Raw genomic sequence first — 21,657 nt, forward strand, 5'->3', positions numbered from 1 at the left:
ATCTAAAGGAAACCTGGAACATACATTATTATTACATACTTTTTATTACACAATGCATTTGACTTTTCTCTGCACATATTTAGCCTATTTATATTTGCATCTTTACATTTAATTGTAGCCTACATTTAATTATTTATTCAAATATTTATAATTTAGTCCAATGGAACTTACATACAATAAAGCAGTGTCAAAATACACAGCAACCAGACAAATGACATTCAGAATTTTTAAAGCAACGAAAGAAACAAACATTGCATATAGCTTAAACTTACTTAAATATATAAATAAGTTTGTAAATCAAACTCATTTATAGATTTGTGCTGTCCTCTGACATTAAGAACACTTTGTGAATGCATTACCATAGGTTTACACATGTAACCTGTTGGATAAGTTGTGTAACTAAACTATAGACCGAACTCAACTGGCTTTTAGAATCGTGGTTTGTGTTTACCATATAAACTGAACACATGCTCTCACACAAGATCATGCTCCTCCTACAACCAATGATCACAGCGAGGATTGTGACGTGGTTAACGTGGGCGTGTACAAAGACCAAAGTTTTTATAAGCTATTTAATTATTCATACCGCGGACCAATTGAGAGGCGTATGTAAATGTGTCAGGTTTAAATGTATTTGTAGGCTTATTCCAGGCGCAGTGAATGAACAGTAAGCTGGTGTAAGTAACGGGCTGCTGGAGACGGAGACGCCTGAGTTCATTTGTTCATTTTTAAACGTCTGGATCCTGTTTTGTCGATAGTCAGAACTTCTAAGCTGCACACTCACTTCTAAACTAAACTCTCTAACTATCTGGACATCATATAGTCGAGAGTTCCAGCTGACATCTGCCGAGCACACTTCCTTCTCCACCGGACTGATTTCGCCATGTCCACCGCGGATGTGTCGGAGCAGAACCGGCGCTGTTGTGTTTTGTCCTGGGAGCAGGTGCAGCGTCTGGACTCCATTCTGGGAGAATGTGTTCCGATCCACGGCCGGGGGAACTTCCCTACACTCTCCGTTCAGCCGCGGCATATCGTACAGGTAAAGTTACAGGACCCATATATAAAATGAAAATCAGTTTTAAAAAAAGTTTACTATGCAAACAAATGCAACAAGCACTTGATTTTTTTACCTAAATATTTGTGTAGCATTATCGAAGATTACGGATCTTTTTTCCAAAACCGAGTTTTATAATAGCTTACATTAAAACATATCATAACAATACATCTTCATTGTATAAAATTAACTGTTATGAAATGTAATTATTTTATTGTACATCTTTAAATTGTTTAAACAAGTTAGGCACTGAAGCATAAAGTAGCCTAATGCTAAAGACGATGTATTTATTACATGCTTATTTAACCCATTTGGCACTGAATTTCAAAAATCTAAATAGTAAAAAAAAAAAAATAAATAAATAAATTAAAAAAAAAAAAAAAAAAAAAACAAAAATATATATATATATATATATATATATATATATATATATATATATATATATATATATATGAGAAACGAGTAAAAATGGTTAAAAATGGTGATAATTTTGGGGTGAAAATGAAATATTTAACTAGAAGATTTAAAAGGTAATAATTTCTTTTTGAAAAAATGACTGTTGCTAAAAACAAATTAGACAAGATTTCAATATGTTTCTGCAATATGGCCTGACAATGACAGATAACTCCACTAATTAGTTTATTATTCAAACTGAAATTTATACTGTTTATTGTTCCCAAGCAAGAAACTCAGACTGTGTGCTCATACTGTATGTAGGCGTTTACTGGCTGTTTTACAATGACTTGGAATGAGTCTTATGCAATTAAGAAGGATTGTTGGTTATGAGAACAATTTGTTAATTCATGTTATTTCTTTTTGTGTGATGAACACTTCACTGTAATTCAGATTATAATTGGGTTAATTATTAATAATTGGATTTGGCATAATCAAAAAAGTATTTGAAATGAAGCAGTATTTATGTAATGCTTTAATTTTATGATTGACATTGATGATGAGTAATAAACAAAGTATTAAATGCACATTAGTAGATCCCCTCCCCCAAGCATGAGAGTTACGCATCTCATCTTCATCTAAAATTACAGTGTAGTACATCAGACTTCCAGTGATGTGCCAAGAAGAATAATTTTCAAGCTATTCCCCTGTAATAGATGCATTTTAGCTTTTGCACTCAGCCATGACTTTTGCAGGCTTACTGAAAAAAGTTTTTTTTTGGCAGGTTTTCTTCCATGCTGAATTCCAGCAGATATTAGCAGGTGTTTGTGCAATTACTTCACTTCACTTACTTTAATCTATTTAACATCCGGAAAGTCTCTCATTTAGAACCTGCGGTTTGCTGACTGATGCCTGAAATGCTTTGAAACGTCCAATTGATGTTGAAAAACAAAATTGCATTCATATTATATACAAACTTGAGGGATATTAATGTTCTAAAAGCCACTTGTGTCTGCTTTATTTTCAATGGGATTGGAGTATTTCCCATCATCTAGTGATTTATTTACAACTTCACTGTTGTAAGGAAGCCACAATAAACTGTGAAGATGTGAATATGTAGCATTTCTCTCAGTCAAATTAAATGGGCTATTCAAAATTAGGTTAATATGTTGATATCACAGACCTTTCAAATAAAAGTGCTTATCAATCTACAATGTGGTTGTGGTGTTATGTATTTAATTTGATTCTCACAGAAATTCTTATTTACTTAGTTTGTTATTGTTGTTGTTGTTGTTGTTGTTGTTTTTATAAAAGCTATTCACTTTAATTCTCAATTAGAACTTATTCAAAACCCCACTCAATATTTATTTAGGCTACTTATGCATCCCAAAAAATATAATATGTTAAAGAGCCCCTATGGGTTTTTGAAAATGAGCTTTAATGCAATGTGTAACAGCACTAAGTGAATGAAAACATCCTGCTGAGGTTTAAATCTGAAAGTGCATCGTGTTTAAAACCATTGATCCTTTAGCAAAATAGTTGACTCAGAGTCTAATACATGAATCGAGTTCATGTCAAGGTTCGGATCTTTTGATTGATTCCATCAACGTCGACACGGTACATTACTAAATATGTAGTTCCAGTAAACTGTGAACGCGCTTTCCCTTCACACACTAGCCGAGCAACTGTTGCTTTTTGCCACTGTGTGAATTAATACTAAGGGCTCTATTTTAACGGTCCATGCGCAGAGTGCAAAGCGCAGGGCGCAAATGCTTTTAGGGCGTGTCAGAACACATTTTTGCTAATTTAAGGATGAGAAAATTCGCTTTGCGCCATGGCGCATGGTCTAAAAGGGTTGAGTTTATTTTCTTAATGAGTTATAGGTGTGTTTTGAGAATAAACCAATTAGAGTCTCATCTCCAATTACCTTTAAGAGCCAGCTGCGTCGCGCCATAAGTGCATTTGGTATTAACATAACGTAAAGTAAGTTCACTTTCGCTTTTGCTCTCATGGATAGGGAAACCTTACCGCATAGACATCAATTAGTCTATAAATAATTAATTTTGTTTGTTGAGCGCAAAGATTTGTTTTAAAACTATTTCTAAATTCAGTTCTAATTTCCAGCAAACGAATAAATGAACATTAATAACAAAGTGTGGTCAAAATACTGAGTTATTTCCAAAAACACCTGCTATGCCCCATATGGTCTAAAACCTGACAGGTGGACACATCTAAGCTTGTTTTTAATAAAACAAATATAAATATGGATATAATAAACTATTTACAGTTTCTCAAAATAGCGACACGCCGAAACACGCCTGCTTTTTTAGACCAGAACGCCTATGGGCGCACATATGAACGCAAATGCATTTGCTATTTCAACAGTGTGGCGCAACACCTCAAAATGACCCTTGCGCTGAGCTGAAAGTAGCAAATGACTATTTCGCCGCGCCTTGCGCCACAATGCACCAGGTGTATGATAGGGCCCTAAATGTATGTTGTTATTACTTGGGGTTAGGTTTAAGAGTAGAGTAATATGCTGGTGTTTAACTGCATTGCTTTATTGCAGTGGTTCCCAATTTTTTTTTGCCTGAGACCCCCTTTTCCCCGAGAAAATATTGTAGGGCCCCCCTCCAGATTTAATTATATTATCGCTTATATAAGTTTGCAGTAATGATGACTAAAAATGTTGTTTTTTTAAACAGTATGTTTATTACTATATTTAGATATGTTTACGCACAAATAATAGCCTAATGTACTATTAATCAGTTGAGGTGTGACCATCAATCATTTTCTCAGAAGATGACAAGCTGACAAAACATTGCTGTCACTCTGATACGAGTTATATTTATGGAGTAAAGTAACAAAGCACTGAAGTGTTTGTGTGTTCTGTCTGAGAAAATTAGTTATACAGAAATGTGTATATTCCATATAAGCTGAAGCTGATCGGTCAATTCTTGTCATGGATTGTGTGTGCTCGCGGCCCAGGGTATATTGGTGCGAGTGCGTCACACTGCTTGTGCACACAAGCCGCGCACCTCCATTTGTAAGAACAAACTTGTGCAAAATCTAAAAATACGCGATATGCGAACGGCCGCCTAAAAGGCCGCCAACATTTGCGATCTCCATCAGTTGATCTTCTTGCACAGATGTGGGATTCTGCTGATTTGTGGACAAATGGGTTGCAGATCCATACCTTGGCAGTTCGCGGGTCATTGACTGGGCCTAAACCCCTTAGCAAAGAAATTTGGGCACTCAAGTGACAATTTAAGCGAGAGAATATGATAATTTTTCTAAATAAAAGACTTCAAAATAAAATATTACTCAGACTCAAATAATTAATAAAATGAAACCAATTGATCCACGGACCAGTGGTTGAGGACTGGTTTTAGGCTGGGACCCCCCTGTTGGGAACCGCAGCTTTATTGCATTCCTGCATTGGGCTCTCACATACTCTCTGGCTGCTACTTAATAGCTGTGATGGGCATTTCTCTCTGTCTCGAGCTGAATGGAGTCGACCAATCACAACAGACTGGGTCATCTGTCCAATCAGCACAGATTAGCTTCGCGCTAAGGAGGGGTTTGGAAACAAATGAATCACTGAATGAATCATATGGGAGTCGTTGGGATAACTAGGTAAAAATAAATGCATATTATAAGACAACGAAAGTCTTTTTTTGACCTTGCACGCATATCAGTCAGTTGTTGGAGACCCTAAAACCAAAATATGACCTTTTTAATGCAAAATAGGGGCTCTTTATCATCATAGCTGAACATTATTTACACTTCGCATATGCATTTCAAATCAAAACACTAATATAATATTGCATAGCCTGATTTGATATAGTGTAAGATACTTATTTTGTAGTTCAGACTTATACAAAACCATCTATATACACTATAACAAATGTTTTCCTTGCTCAGAGATTTTACAATTCTTTAATCAATAAGTATTTTCTAGATAAATGAAATGTATTGTTCTCAAAATTAATATGGTAAAATTAAGTGAGCAAAATAATATACTGATGGGGTAAGTATTGAAATAAGATTATTTTGCTTATCCCACCGGCAGATTATTTAGCTTGTTTTAATTAAAAATTTTTTTAGATATTTTTTTATCTAATTTAATTAGATCTCTAAGAAAGAATGAAGAATGTCCCCAGAATGTCTCTAAGAAAGACATTTTTTTGCAGTGTCTATACACACATTTATATATATATATATATATATATATATATATATATATATATATATATATATATATATATATATATATATATATATATATATTTATATATATATATAGGAATACACAGTTTTAGGGTCGACTTTATATGAATGTATTTTGAAGCTGTACAACAATAACCGGATTGCCAGCCAATCTGTCTTAATGCTACAGGCCCCTGAATTCTGTGTTGAATAACCTTTGTTATTGTCTATTTAATTATGTCCACGGAATTACTGCCCATCACATTTTTTAGACAATAAGACAGACAATGTAGAATGTTTGGTATTAAAAATTACTTTTGCTATATATTTATTCATTCTGTTTTCAGCTTAGTGACTTTAATAATGCGGGGTGAACACAGCGGAATGAACCGCCAACTTATCCAGCATGTTTTACGCAGCGGATGCCCTTCCAGCTGCAACCCATCTCTGGGAAACATCCATTCACACTCATACACTACGCACAATTTAGCTGAGTTTACCCAATTCACCTGTACCGCATGTCTTTGGACTGTGGGGGAAACCAGAGCACCCGGAGGAAACCCACACAAACACATGGAGAACATGCAAACTCCTGCCGAAGCTTGAACCAGAGACCTTCTCGCTGTGAGGCGACAGCAAAACCTACAGCGCCACTGCTTGGCCAGTTTTGCTTTATAGTTATTAGTTTAATAATCAGTTAAAAAAACGAAAATATCTTATTAATTACTCACTCTCAATTTGTTTGAGTCCCTAAGACCTCCGCTTCTTCTTCAGAGCCCAGATTAAGATTTTTTAGGTAAAATCTGAGATCTCTCTCATCCTCAATAGAAAGCAAGGTTCACGACTTATTCAAATGACTTTATTCTAAAATCCCTTTATTTAAATGTTCACAAGCACTGTAGAGAGAATCATATTGGGTGAACGAACACTTTTTTTTTTTGGCAAGTGTTTCTAGTATCAAAACGCTTTAAATAGTTATTTTGTATTTTATTTTTTTCTAAAGCAATTATCTCCTTACACAGCAACTCCATGTTCTCTATTAATTAAAATAGTAATATAAAGCATAAAAATAATAAGATAATAAAACCCCTTAAACTAGATTGTCAACACTGGATATTTACAATTAAATCCTATATTTTAATTTAAATTAATTAGAGACCATCTCTGTGATTATTGTCCTTTTTTTTAAAAAAAACAAAAAAGCAGACCTAATTTAAATATGATATAAATGTGATTTTATTTTCATACAACTGATAACTTCCTGGACATCTTGACTTTTTTAAAAATTAAATTAGCATTGTGGCAATCGTGGTTGTAGACAGTGGTTTTCACACGTTTACACGTTTCCCACAGTCGCAATAAGTGAATTGTTTGTGTTTATATGAGAGTGTACAGGTTTCCCAGCACTGGGGTGTTCATAAGTTAGTCTACACTCAGTGATGGGTTGCAGCTGGAAGGTCCTCCACCGCATGAAAACATATTCCAGAGTAATTGCCGATTCATTGCACTGTGGCAACCCCTGATAAATTAGGGACTAAGCTGAAGAAAAAAAGAGTAAGTGAGAAAATCATGCTCCTGTAACTACTAAATTCTCAAAATGTGTCTGCCCTATAGTCTTATCATTTGCTACATGACATCAACATATGATGAAGAAAGAACTCTGAGAAACAAATCAGCATTATTTATTTTTCTCAGTGGTATCATTACTGCAGTGTTGCTTGGCTTACACTGGCCTGTATAGCAGACAAAGTTGGCTTGTTTGTGGCACATAAGGTTAAAAGTGGATTAATCCTGTTGGAAACAGTAGACTTGTGGGCCAGAGCTGATATGGCACCCATGTGGTAAAGAGGAGCCTGGTAAGTCTTTCTGTTTTGACAGTGTAAACCAACTCCTAAGGATTACATTTTTTGAATCTGAGAAGGATACAAAGACTCTACATCCACTGTAAGCCATACCCATTGTTCCTGTCTTAGAACAGGTGCTTTTCTGAGTATTTGAATGGATGTCATCCCTCTAGCATGTAATATAAACCTTGTAAAACCAGTCACTGGAATCAGTGTGAGGTGTACATTACCGTACAGCCTTTCCGGCAGGGGGAGCTAATCAACGGAGCCTTTTAAACCTTCTTTTATTCTAAAATACTAGTAATATTGACCTTTTGAGAACTTTTTTAGCTGTGCCCAAAACTGAATACTGTTTACCAGTTAATATCAATATGTGTATTTTGAATTAAATTCAGATTAAATGCTACATCCACAATTTAGGATTGTTTGTGTTAGTATCTTGTTTGTGATAATTCTAGAAGGATAAAGAACAGTTTCACCGTTCAATCATCAATTATTTAAACTCATGTTGATCAAAACCTTAAAGTCCTTCTGTCCAGAATGTTTAGTATTCCACGAAAAGGACTATTGTTTGGTTTCAGATGGCTTAATACTTAATCCTAGAGAAAAAAAAAATAGACATCTTGTGATTTCCTTTTGTGTTCCATTGTTAAAACTAACTTTGTTTAGAACAACAAGGGCAAGCTAGTATTGACACCTTTTCATTTTGGCGTTTTGTTTGGAAAAATCAGACAAATGATTAAATGAGGTCTTTAGTGACGGAGCATAGAACTGCTGTAATGAGTAAGTGCTTAAAGGTTTATCGGAGCTTCACATAACACCTGGGATTATCCAAATGGATATCCAGTAGCTAGAATTTCAAAGATTCCATTAAGTGATTTTTGGGAAAGATTTAAAGATCAGGGTAAAAACTCTTCATAGTCTAGTCTAGTATGCAGTGGACTCAGTGACTCATTTCCTGAGCCTGGGCCAGTGTCGGAGACTCGTAAGTGGTTCATTCATGTCTTTGCATTTGGCAGTTCACTGTGAGACCGGCTGCCCAGAGTGGCTCTCGGTATCCAGGGGGCAATGATTATGTGTTCTGCTGGCCTGTTCCCCAGTCTGAACCTGTAAAACACTGTGTTGAAATTTGCCTTACGATCATCTTCTAAATAAATCCTATCTGGATGAATTGGAAGGAAGAAAAAAAAAATTAAATACAGTACGCCAAGGCATTGTCAGCACCAGGCAGAGCAATGTATTTGTGGCTTTTTTACAAGTCTTCAATTCATTCAACATCTGGAGAAAGGATGATGCTGTGATTGAATATGAGCTTTTGTTTTGTCACGGGTTAGTGATAATGGAGATAGAGTTTCATGTTTTTGTCAGTCCCTCCACGTTTAATTTTCTCTGTAGCTTAATTTTTTTCTGCGTCAGTCTATCAAGCCCTAACTGTACAAATTGTGTGTTTGCATGTCTTTAAAAATACATATGGCAAGTGTTCAGCCAGTGGACCCATTTCACAAGCCTGTTATGACGTGTTTAACAGTCATCAGCATCTTAAAGTCTTAAGTTTTTAATATTTAAAAAAATAATAATTTATGAACATTTATACCTATTTATGTATGTATTATGTTATCTTTGCTTCAAATGACAAGAAATGAATGACCGCTTGTGCAAGGTGTTTATAATGCAGTGTCTATGGGACAGGATAGTAAATTTGACGTTATTCTCCTCTGGCTGCTGTCAACAGTCTCACACATTTTTTTCCCCCGATTTTTATATTACTTTTTAATAATCAAATTTAAAAGTGGAATAATCATATGTTGCGGCTGGAAGGGCATACGCTGCGTAAAAACGTGCTGGATAAGTGGGCGGTTCATTCCGCTGTGACGACCCCGGAGTAATAAAGGGACTAAGCCGACAAGAAAATGAATGAATGAATGAATTATTATATTAAATTTGTCCAGTGGCGAGGCAGTGGCGCAGTAGGTAGTGATGTCATCTCACAGCAAGAAGGTCTCTGGGTCGCTGGTTCAAACCTCGGCTCAGTTGGTGTTTCTGTGTGGAGTTTGCATGTTCTCCCTGCCTTCACATGGGTTTCCTCCGGGTGCTCCGGTTCTCCCCCAGTCCAAAGACATGTGGTACAGGTGAATTGGGTTGGCTAAATTGTCCGTAGTGTATGAGTGTGTGTGTGTGTGTGTGTGAATGTGTGTGTATGCTTCCCAGGTTCATTCCGCTGTGGCAACCCCAGATTAATAAAGGGACTAAGCCGACAAGAAAATGAATGAATGAAATTTGTCCAGTCACTTCATTCATTCATTCATTCATTCATTCATTCATTGTTTTCCTTCAGCTTATTTTTATCAGGGGTCGCCACAACGAAATCACTACCAACTATTCCAGCAGGGGTTTTACTTAGCGGATGGCCTTCCAGCCTATACACCTATACACTCTCGCAGTCAAACACTTCGGCCAATTTCATTTATTCAATTCACTTATAGCGCATGTCTTTGGATTGTGGGGGAAACCAGAGCACCCTGAGGAAACCCATACAGACATGAGGAGAACATACAAACTCCACACAGAAATGCCAACTGGCCCAGCTGACTGAGCCACTGTGCCGCCTGCCGTCTTACAGATTATAATATATACTGTTACACACCTCTCTTCAAAAAGCCTCATGATTTCAGTGAAACTAAGTTTAATACTTATATGATTTCATCAGGTCTTTTTCATGGTCTTTCAAATGTATAATTCTATATTGTGGAAGCTGATCTGAAAGTTTCATTTTATGTCCTGATCTGGCTTTTTCCCAGAATACCATCAAGTGCTTTTCCAGTGTTTTATATACTTTGTCTTTACCTGGTCATTTTTAGACAAGTTGTTAGAAGCTTGCATTCAGATATTTCATGTTGAACGTTTTCCATGAGAAGTACAGACTCTGCTGGTGTTATGTAACTGTGCAGACAAATAGGTCAACTAATATAATGTGTCATGATGGGGTGACAATGCACAAGTCTACATTCATAAATCACAAAGAGACAAAGAAGGAAAAGATGTGGCATAAACAGTGCAAAGCAACACATGTTAACATCTAAGCAGTATTCTGTAAAGCACCTGGTTATAGGGTGCTATTATACATAGCAATGCTACTTATATGCAGATAGGAACTGCGTAACACTGTGACTTCACAATTGCCCTGTCGGGACACTGAGGAAATCACAGAACTACACTACAGAATTTTACACAAATTAGTTTTTTTCGTTTTTTTTTTTTTTTTTACTCTGGCTAAGTCACATATTTGACTTTTAGATGTCAAGCAGTTAGGTGAGTCTGTGTTTCCTTATTGCTTGTGATTCAGGCATGGTGATTAAGGCTGATTAAGCTTATTTAATGTTCCATTCATTTTCTTTTTTTCTGGCCAATCACTAAGAATGTCAACTGTTTTGAAAGTATCAATTAGTTGACGTAATTTAGCTTTGTAATCTTCTTGAAAGTCTTGAAAGCGTGTGTGTTTGAAGGGGGTGGGTGGTTATAAGAGAGAGAGAGAGAGAGGTACTGTAGAGAATGAGGGAATAGAGAACGAAAGCTGCCAAAAGCTTTTAAATAAAGTCCAGCAAGGACTTGTCATTTCCCAGGGCTAATCCGCATGCTTTAGGAAAACTGAATCTATCCTCTAGTGAAGAGTTACATCTCAGTTCTCACCTGTCTGGTAGAGGCGTGTGTTTGTTTCTGAGAACTCTGAGGTTGTGTGAAGCACTTACTAAGATTACAACACTACACTGCATGAAATCGAGAAAGGTTACCATTTCCTTCTATTTTAGCTGGTGTGTCAAATTTAGCATTAAAACCCAGCTTAATTCCTGTTTTTCTTGAATGTCTAGTGTGGCAAAAAAAAAAAAAAACTAAAATAATAATAATTGTCTGGTACATTGCAGTTAAAACAATGCATGACCAAAGTGTACCTTTTCCACCAAAATGCTTTGAGATCTGGAACAATAGTATTTTAGACCTTTTCCAAACTAAAGCCTGTCACGAAGCAGCTGCATATTTCCACAGACTTGAGGAACAATGATGACGTCATGCCATGTTTACCTGACTATAACCAGTCTAAAAACAAACAGTGCACATCCGGGTGTTGGATGCAGGCATTTTGCCACTTCTGTTTATCTAATAACAACACCAGAGGAGATTCTAGCATATCAGCAGCTTGCATAAACTGGTGTTACTCTAATCAGTGACTTTGAAAAGAGATTTTGCAATCTTGGATTAATAATAATATTTTATGAATTATTGTGAATTATTATGTGATATATTAATACTCCTAAACATACCCTTAACGGTAAATTATTACAAAAATCAGTGAGTTAAAATTAATCGACTAATAACAATGATGAAGAAGCACATATACTGTAAATAAACTGTAAACTTATCACATACAGTAAACTTATGCCATAAAGTTGTTTGGAATGTTGTTCTGGGATAAAGGAACATGCTCTACTTGGTGAAATCATACGAGCCAGTACTTTATAGGAATGAAATAGCCCAAATTTGTGAAAGTATTGTGTATTATTAACATACATTCATTGGTTTGCGTCCATCAAGAGCAGCTTATTAGTAAGTTGAGTTAAAGTCAAGACTGAGGCCAGAAGAGGTTCTGAATGATTCAGACAGTGTGTATAATGCATGCTTTTCCTTGAAATGAATAAACATTTCCCAACCCTACCCCCTCCTCTCTCTCTCCAACTTCGCTTCCTTTCTCATTACTGTCCTATCCAATAAAGGCAAAAAGGCCAAAAATATATCTTAAAAAAAGAAAAGGTTGTATCCAAATACAGTAAAAAACAAAGTCAAAATACTATTTCTAAAGGTTTTGGATTCACTGTATATCTGACTTAAACATTTTATCCCAATGAAAAAATGAGTTTCAAAAGATCACATCTTGTTTGCTTATCATGCTAAATATCTCTTTCTGTTTTCCCTTGATGTGTAGGTGGTGCGGGCTCGTCTAGAGGAGCGGGGTGTAAAGGTGCGTGATGTGAAGCTCAATGGCTCTGCTGCAAGTTACGTTCTCCACCAGGACACTGGCCTAGGTTACAAAGACCTGGACCTCATTTTTGGCCTGAGTCTGACTGATGACAAGACTTTTCGTCTGGTGAAAGACGTTGTCCTGGACTGTCTCCTAGAGTTCCTGCCTGCTGGTGTGAGCCGGGACCGCATTACCGCTCTCACCCTGAAGGAAGCATATGTGCAGAAGCTGGTGAAGGTTTGCAATGACACTGACCGCTGGAGCCTCATCTCACTTTCCAACAACACTGGCAAGAATGTTGAGCTGAAGTTTGTGGACTCCCTTCGACGGCAGTTTGAGTTCAGCGTGGACTCATTTCAGATTGGATTGGACTCATTGCTACTTTTTGACCGCTGCTCTGAGACACCAATGTCTGAGAGTTTCCATCCCACTGTGCTCGGAGAGAGCATGTATGGAGACTTTGAAGAAGCGCTGGGACACCTACATGCCAAAATCATTGCTACACACAGCCCGGAAGAAATCCGCGGCGGGGGACTCTTGAAGTACTGCCACCTGTTGGTCAGAGGTTTTCGTCCAGCCTCCGAGGCTCAGATGAAGACACTTCAGCGCTACATGTGCTCTCGCTTCTTTATTGACTTTTCTGACATCAATGAGCAGCAGAGGAAGCTGGAGGCGTACCTGCAGAACCACTTTAATGGGATGGAGCACAAGCGGTATGATTGCCTCGTGACTCTCCATCGCGTGGTAGATGAAAGTACCGTATGTCTCATGGGCCATGAGCGAAGACAGACACTTGCGCTCATCTCCTCTCTTGCGCTACGAGTGTTGGCCGAACAGAATGCAATTCCTGCATTGTCCAATGTAACGTGTTACTACCAACCAGCGCCCTATGTCAGAGACGTCAACTTCAGCAACTATTATGTAGCACATGTGCATTCCCCCATTTCCACCTGTAACAACTCCTATCAGACATGGATGGCTTGTAGCTGAGCAATGAAGGGACAGAAACACTGTTGGGGAATATTTGCAGTCTTCAGAGGGTGTTTGTTTGAAACCATTGGACTTTTCAGAATGAATGTCACTAAAGTCTGCACACATCACATTTCACATCAATTTCAAAAGAAAGAAAGTGTATTTAGATTAAGAAGTTTTCAGTTGACCCTCCCAGGAAACCACTCTTTTACAGTTTTTTGAGTCCATAATTTTGTTGATCTTTTAACTCCATCATATGGGTTGGTTGTTTGATGGACAAAATGACAGATAGCAACATGAACACATACTTTCAGTGCTGTGATTGGTCAAATTGTCTGTCAATCAAATTACATTCAAAGGGTCAGTAACTACTTGTGATTTAATAATAATAATAATAGTAATAATTGAGCGTCCCGGTGGTGCAGTGGGTAACACGATCAACAAGAAGGTCACTGGTTCGAGCCCCAGCTAGGTCAGTTGGCATTTATGTATGAAGTTTGTATGTTCTTCCCAAGCTGGCGTGGGTTACCCCCACAGTCCAAAGACATGCAGTATATGTGAATTGAATAAGCTAAATTAGCCTTAGTGTATATGTGTGTAAATGCAAGAGTGTATGGGTGTTTCCCAGTGTTGGGTTGTGGCTGGAAGGGCATCCGCTGCGTAAAACATATAATAGATAAGTTGGCGATTCATTCCGCTGTGGTGATCCCTGATTAATAAAGGGACTAAGCCAAAAAGGAAATGAATGAATGATGAATAATAATTAAATGCAGTATTGCTTTACAGTATTACAGTTGAAATTGAACGATCTGCTATGTGAATTGGCAAACAAATTCAAGGTACAACAAATACTAAACCTGTATTTAAAGATGTAGATATAGAGTTTAGATATGTTATTATTGTCATAAAAAGAAAACAAAAAATACAAGGACAAAAAAATATTAATGGCCCTGAAATAAGTCTTCATTTTCCTCATGCAAAATAAATAAACATTTTCCTGATTTATTTAAAATATTTATATTTCCCTTTTGATGTTGAGGTGAAATATGAACCAGAAATGTTATATTCGTGAGATTTATCATCCAACTGTAGCAAGTGTTTTGGAAGGAGAGCAAATGTAAGGTATTATGTGTTAATATTGATGCCACCCATCCACTGCTTTTATATTGAACTCTGCTGTACTGGAAGACTCAAACTGACTCAAATCCCTCCAAATCTATTGAAAAGCATTTTGTGAGGATTTAAACCAGTGCAGATGCTATGATAACAATATACGTTGTGGGGAAAAATGGGACAAATGTTTAAAGCACTTCTCTATTTTATATTCACGTGTAACCCTTTTATGTTTTTATAAATGTAATGTTTTTTTTAAGTTATGAAGCACACTTTTTGCTGAAGTTATAGGGAAAAGAGGAAAAAAAACAGTAAAACTGGAATACTGGGTTCGGTTTTAACAGTGGTTTCCTGCTTTCCTTATTTGAAAAACTGAGGACCAAAGACTTTAGATGTAGCAGTTTAAGTGGAATGTTACTTCTGTGACTTTAAGTGCCTGAAACCAACTATAAAACTCAAATGTATGTAAATTAAAATATTCATTGTTTCTCTTGACTACTGTATCAAACAGTGTTTTTATTTGCATTTTCAGGGAATTTTTCATTCAAATCACTCAAAGAAAATGAATAGATGAACAAACAAACTAATTAACTAATAAGCTCCTGTGTGTTCCCTGTATCGCTGTAAATGCATGCAGCTATTCACACAGTGTAAATTTGTTGTGTTGGGTTCAGACTAAATCACTATTTTTAATTTAAAATATTTCTTTAATAACTTCAATGATTAATGCAGCTCTAATGCCTGACTTTGGGAAACAAAAGCATTAAAAAATGTAAAAAATATTAAGTTGACAAATGTGCTGCCATAGCTGCATGATAGCTTTATCTCTCTTTTGTTTTGCCCAAATTGTTGGGTATTGAAGAGGCCAACAGCATCCCAAATCTAACAAAACCATGGCTGACCATTTTTGATCCCGTTCAGCTGATCTTTCAGTCTGACAGGAGCGATTTTAGCTTAGCTTAACATAAATCATTGAATCAGATTACACCATTAACATCTCACAATAATTATTTTAGGCGTAACAATCAAAGGACATTGCTTCCATAGCTTGGCTGCAGCATCCACAATGATATTACCAGCCACAGCCATATCACCCTAAAGCCCAAGACCGGTTTCTCACTGAAGCTTAGCAGGGCTGAGCCTGGTCAGTACCTGGATGGGAGACCACATAGGAAAACTAGGTTGCTGTTGGAAGTTTTGTTAGAGAGGCCAGCAGGGGGTGCTCAACCTGTAAAGTTAAGTAAAAACGCCATATTTTCAGTGGGCGCCATCTTTCACATGAGATGTTAAACTGAGGTCCTGAATCTCTGGTTATAAAAAATCCCATGGCACTTCTCATAAAAGAGTAGGGGTGGAAACCTGGTGTCCTGGCCAAATTCCCTCCATTGTCTCTTATGAACATGGCCTCCCAATCATCCCCATCCACTGAATTGGCTTTATCATTGTTTCTTCTCTCCACCTATAGCTAGAGTATGGTGGGCTCACTGGCGCTGTTGTCCTGTGGCTGCCGTCACATCATCCAAGTGGATGCTGCACACTGTGGGGGTGTGGAGAGACCCCCCTCGTGATTGTGAAATGATTTGGGTGTATGGCCATACACGATACATGCGCGATATAAATACACATCACATTAGAGGTCTGCATTCCTGCGGCTGTCCCGCGGGCGCCTCAGGACCCTATCAGATTTCTGCGGCGCAGGAATAAATTTCCGAATAAATCGCGGGATCGGTCGGTAACGGGTTTAATTTGGGACGGGAACGGGCTGTCTAGCAATATCGCGGATATTGCTATGCGAATGAGAGAGAGAGAGAGAGAGCTTTGCCTGTGTGTGTGCTTGGTGCTTGTGTGTATGTTAGTGTGTGCGCACGCGAATAAGAGAGAGAGAGCTTTTCCAGATAGCAAAATACACTCGGGCCAGTTCCGGCTAGATTCTCGCCTGCTGGAGACTTACCACTCAGCCCGGCTCGGACTCGGGCTGGATGCTTGTGGACTCACTGCCCGAGAGTAATGTGCGCTGTGGTCCGGAGCTGGCGCGACTCAGTATTTATATACCTTTATATAAAACCTTTTGGTATTACATTGGTACTTGATACATGGTATTACAAGCCTTTGAGTTGATATAACAGCAAACGCCTGTGTGTCTGCTTGGTGCTTGTGTGTGTGTTAGTGCGCGCGCGCGCGTATGAGAGAGAGAGAGCTTTGTCTGTGTGTGTGTGCTTGCTGCTGTGTGTGTGTTTATACAGACAGCTTGGCTGTCTGGACTGTATAGCTGGGTATAGATATAGCTGGACTGTATAGCTGTGGTTTTGTTCTCCCCCGCTCTTTAGCGGGATCGGGCGCGGCGGGCAGAAAACGGGGCGGGTCGGGCAGCGGGACAACAAATTGTTAATATAAGCGGGAGCGGTCGGGTTCGGGCTAAAACCTGGCGGGTGCGGGCGGGAGCGGGATTCAAAATTTAGTCCCGCGCAGATCTCTACATCACATTACGCTGCGCTGTTACCTACTCAGCTGCATGGGGGCCTTTTTCAGGTGCCATGAAATATAATTCCTGCTGAACAATCAAGAATTAAAAAGTTAAATAAGAATAATTCCAAACGTGAATGGTATGAAGACCTAAATGGTATGAAGATTGCAAAAATGACATGCAATTTTCATTCATGGTGGAACTTGGAAAAAGTATTGTGGCCATTTGCACTTGTCAAAAATAGCTCACAGTAAATGTGACTCTACACCTGTGATTGCTTTATAGAAAAATCAAATGAGCTAGATGACAACTTACTTGTTTGATGGCAAGATATTAGTACTCTGAAAAAATAATAGCTCTGAGAACATATCTGGAAGCATTTAAGCACAGAGCCACTATTAAATTCTAATAATACAGTGGCATTCAAATATTTTATGTGTCTAGTAAATTTCTAAATGCTTTATGCGGCCACTGTATTGTAGGTCTAAGGGATTGAGTAGGTTTATATCTCTCGATGGCTCCCACAGGGCAGGCTGTGCTTGTGTTGGCTGTGTCGCTCATTGTTGCCTATGAACACAGCTGATGAACAGCTGTTAGGACAGCAGTGAATTTGCTTGCTGAATATAGTTTAGAAACACCCACGCCACATGTTGAACTTTGTGTATATGCTGGAGGCCATCATTCACACACTGGTACCTAATGTACTACCGACTAATAATATCGTTCAGTGTGACAAACAGGAAGCTATGCCATGGGCTGCACACACGTGGACAACACGTGTTCAGCTCAAAATGTATATTTGCAACTTCTTGTAGCCTTTGTAAGAAGGAAACACACTCAACTGTTGCGGATGTACATGTGCAATGTTTCTCAAATCTTGAAAGTAATTTGGAAATAAAATCTGCAGATAAAATTGAACGGTAAAAAACTTCAGTTCAATACACTTCAATTATTTTTTCTTAGCTCATAGCAAAAGTTCAATGCACTTTAAAAAGGCACATTTTAATAATGTAATTTTACTTTTTTTTTTACCTTTATGTATTTTTCCAAAAGCTGTATGGTTTGTGGATAAACTGATAAAATGGGTGTGAAATAACTTTGGAGCAGCTCTGGAGATTAAGTTGTAGTATGCATTAGCTATATTTGAACAGTTTTATTAGTTAAACAACGGTGCCACTGCATCATAATCTGAATAATCAAGAAATGTCTGATTTACTAAATCAAAAATTTATTTATTTGCTTTGTCTAACAGTAGTAGTTGTATTTTAGACTCTACTGAACTACTCTGATTGTCACATTTAATATAATATATTATTATTATTATTATTATATTAATCACCAACATTATTTTCAAAAAAAGTACTAATAGTAAAGTTACAGTAACTTTAATAAAGTCCAACTCATTTTTAGGGAGAATACTCACCCCCTTCGAACGTGCCTACTCTTAGGCTCAGAAGGCTGTTGTCATCCATCCACATGGTTAATCAGCTACTAATAGAGAAGACTCCAGATCTGTTTTTGCATTACTGTGATTGTTGGGTTTAAGGTAGGGGTAAACTTTAATAAAATACAATTAATGGAAAATTTAATCAATAATATAAATAATTATCATGGTTAGCTATTCTAATAGAGAAGACTCCAAATCCAGACCTGTTTTTACATTATGGTGACGGTAGGGTATAGGGTTGGGGATGGGTGGACGTTAATAAAACACAATTAATGGGAAATTTAATAAATAAAATAAATAATTATCGTTAACTTCCAGCCGCAGATGTATGTCATCTATAGCTAATTAATCATGTGGGTGGCTGATAACAGCCTTCTGAGCCTACCAGATGGCTCAAATCGATCAGCTAATAACCGCTGATAAAGCATATTAAATCGAGTGATGACATTGAAATCCTACTAAAATACTACAAGAATGAATTTACAAGTGAAAATAAGCTATATACAGCTATAATAAAATTCAGAGCGTCCTGCTTAATTCTGAATTTTTTTTCTGGCTGGAGGCTGCAGCAGAGTCTGGAAGTTGGGAACTCTATCCTGTCCTACTTTTATCCATTACATTAGTTGTGAATGTCATAGAAAAATAAATAGAGGGGAAGACAGAGTGTGCTAGACAGAAAAAGAAATCTTATTAAAAGTCTTATTTCTCAAACAAGTTAATGATTTCTGGGCAACAAAAGCCATGTCATCTTGACTCACTGTAACAGCACAGCTTGAGCTATAGAACATGGAATTGCAATTAATAGAGAAATAGTAAAAACCTCTTGGAGAGAAAATGATGGCTAGTGGAGCGCCTCGACCACTGGACTGTGACAGATCGTTCCTTGTGATATTAATTTAAGACTCTTATGGGAAACATGAATAAACTCTGCTGTCAGATTGATGTCAGATTCTGACAGCTTTGTATGTGTACCATGAAGCATGGCCCGCTGTGACAAACCTACGATAACGGATTCTCAAATGACAGGATTGAAGTTTATTTTGATTACACAGTCCAAATGTTTCTGTTCAGAACTGTTTATAAGCAATGGAATCATGATGTAAATCATGAAACGGGCTGTTTGTGGAAAAAAAAAAAGCCCTAACGGGAACCAGGCTGAGATGAAGGGCCACATGTCCCGCAGTTCACAATATTGTTGACATGCTGTTTTCTGCAAGTGGTGTAAATGAAAGCTGGCAAAGAAAGAGTGCACAGAGGTTAATATCTGTGCCTGGCGTTCACAAAAGTTATGAAACATTTGCCTTCAGATTTGGCCCATAACACTTTACTTGATGGGGGTGTTTGTAAGACTTTCACACCACCTTTATAATCATAATGTGACATAACTATGAAGATTTCATGAAAGCTTATGACAACTATCTTTGTGTCATTTGCTCAGTTATGTCATTCTAAATGCAAAGATGACACTGTTTCAGATGTCTCTATTATGACATAAACAAATACTTCATAACCTGGGTTTTTCTTTGTCATGACAACTTGACATTACCGTGACAACATAACTTTTTTTCAGTGGAATTAATTTGTCATTAAAATGTCTCAGTTTGGCAATCTCAAATAATTTGGCAACAGAATCATTTTTTTTTTTTTATAACATGAAAGTAATTTTAATGACTATTTTAATTCGTAACACTGTACAGTAGATGTAAAAAACTAATGATTCTATTATAAATTTCAAAAAAATTATTATGGCCTCATGACAATCATGTTTATCACAGCTTTATGACAGTTTATGTTGCCTTGATAATGTTAAGATGTCATGACAAATACAGGTCATGATTTAATTGTTTATGTGAAGTCGTCATAACAAAGACATCTCAAACAATAGCTTTTCATTCAAAGATGTAAATTAGATTCATGTGCAAAATATTGCATAATATCTGCTTATAAAGCAGTTTCCATCCAATGAGTCAAAAAGTAAAAAAATTGTCACTTGCTGATAAACTTGCTCCAAATAATAAAATGAAAAATGCAGTTTGCTGCGATAAAAAAAAAGCTACTGCGAACATTTTTTGTTCATATATAATAATATATTTGCACATCAAAAGACAAGCTAAAATTTAATGGATCTACAATAGCTTTTGTAGGAAAAGGCCAATTTTCTGGGAGCTAAAAAAACCAAACCACTTTGATGACAGACTTTGGCTGACAGTTTTTAGTATTACCGAAACAACATTTTAGATGTTGTGCAATGTGGTCAGTCCTCTGGTCTGTTCAATAATCCTGTACCATCATACATATTTTTGATATTATGATCTGTTAAAAGAAAATGACTTTGATATGCATGCTGGAATATATTCGGTGAATGTGTTTCTATCATAGTTTATGCACATTTTCTTTTACTGTATAAAATGTATATCTTACTCAGCACAAATTTCTTTATGTAATGGAATGGATGGAAACATCTAATGTTATGTTTGCATTTTAAATGACATGAAAAACGAAACAAATTATTGAGAGTTGTCATAAGCATGCATAAAATCAATGCATTAATATTTATGATATAAATGACATAATTACATGATTCCATGGCAGTCTTTTGAACACCAGTTTTGAAACAAGTCGTCACCTTGGAACTATAAGGTTCTATCTGCGTTCTGAAGGATTTTGAGAAATTGAGTTTTAAAGTTTTTACATTCCATAGCAAACGGTACGTGTGTAACATTTTTTTTTTTAATAAAAAGCCTTAAAATGTAAACAACTTATACAAAACATCCCATGATGTAAATAAGTTGTCATTTAATAAGAATATGTGAATAACTCAATTTAGACAAACATGTCAGATAGAACCTTATAATTCCAAGGTGACGAAGTGTTTCCAGATATTGTTTTAAAACATATAATGAATTTAGTATCATGAAATGCTGAAATTAAAACCAGAAGCTTGTCACCAATAAGCAATAATGCAAGCATGAACACTAATATTTAAAAATAATAACAATAAATAAATAAAATTAATTAAATTAATTAAGTAAATTAGTAGTAAAAAATTGTCAAAATGGCGAGGCAGTGGCGCAGTAGGTTGTGCTGTCGCCTCACAGCAAGAAGGTCGCTTGGCCCAGTTGGCGTTTCTGTGTGGAGTTTGCATGTTCT

General features: G+C 36.8%; 1 protein-coding gene across 1 annotated transcript; it reads left to right on the plus strand.

Annotated features, from left to right (window-relative positions):
- The first annotated feature begins 667 nt into the window (after positions 1–667).
- On the plus strand, positions 668–15,072 carry tent5bb (terminal nucleotidyltransferase 5Bb). The gene is given in 2 exon segments (NM_001045170.2): positions 668–1,039; positions 12,476–15,072. Coding segments are annotated over 2 exon segments (1,182 nt in total). The 5' UTR covers positions 668–883; the 3' UTR covers positions 13,502–15,072.
- Positions 15,073–21,657: the final 6,585 nt, after the last annotated feature.

This window comes from Danio rerio, chromosome 19 (genome assembly GCF_049306965.1).
Source record: "Danio rerio strain Tuebingen ecotype United States chromosome 19, GRCz12tu, whole genome shotgun sequence".
Taxonomy (NCBI): domain Eukaryota; kingdom Metazoa; phylum Chordata; class Actinopteri; order Cypriniformes; family Danionidae; genus Danio; species Danio rerio.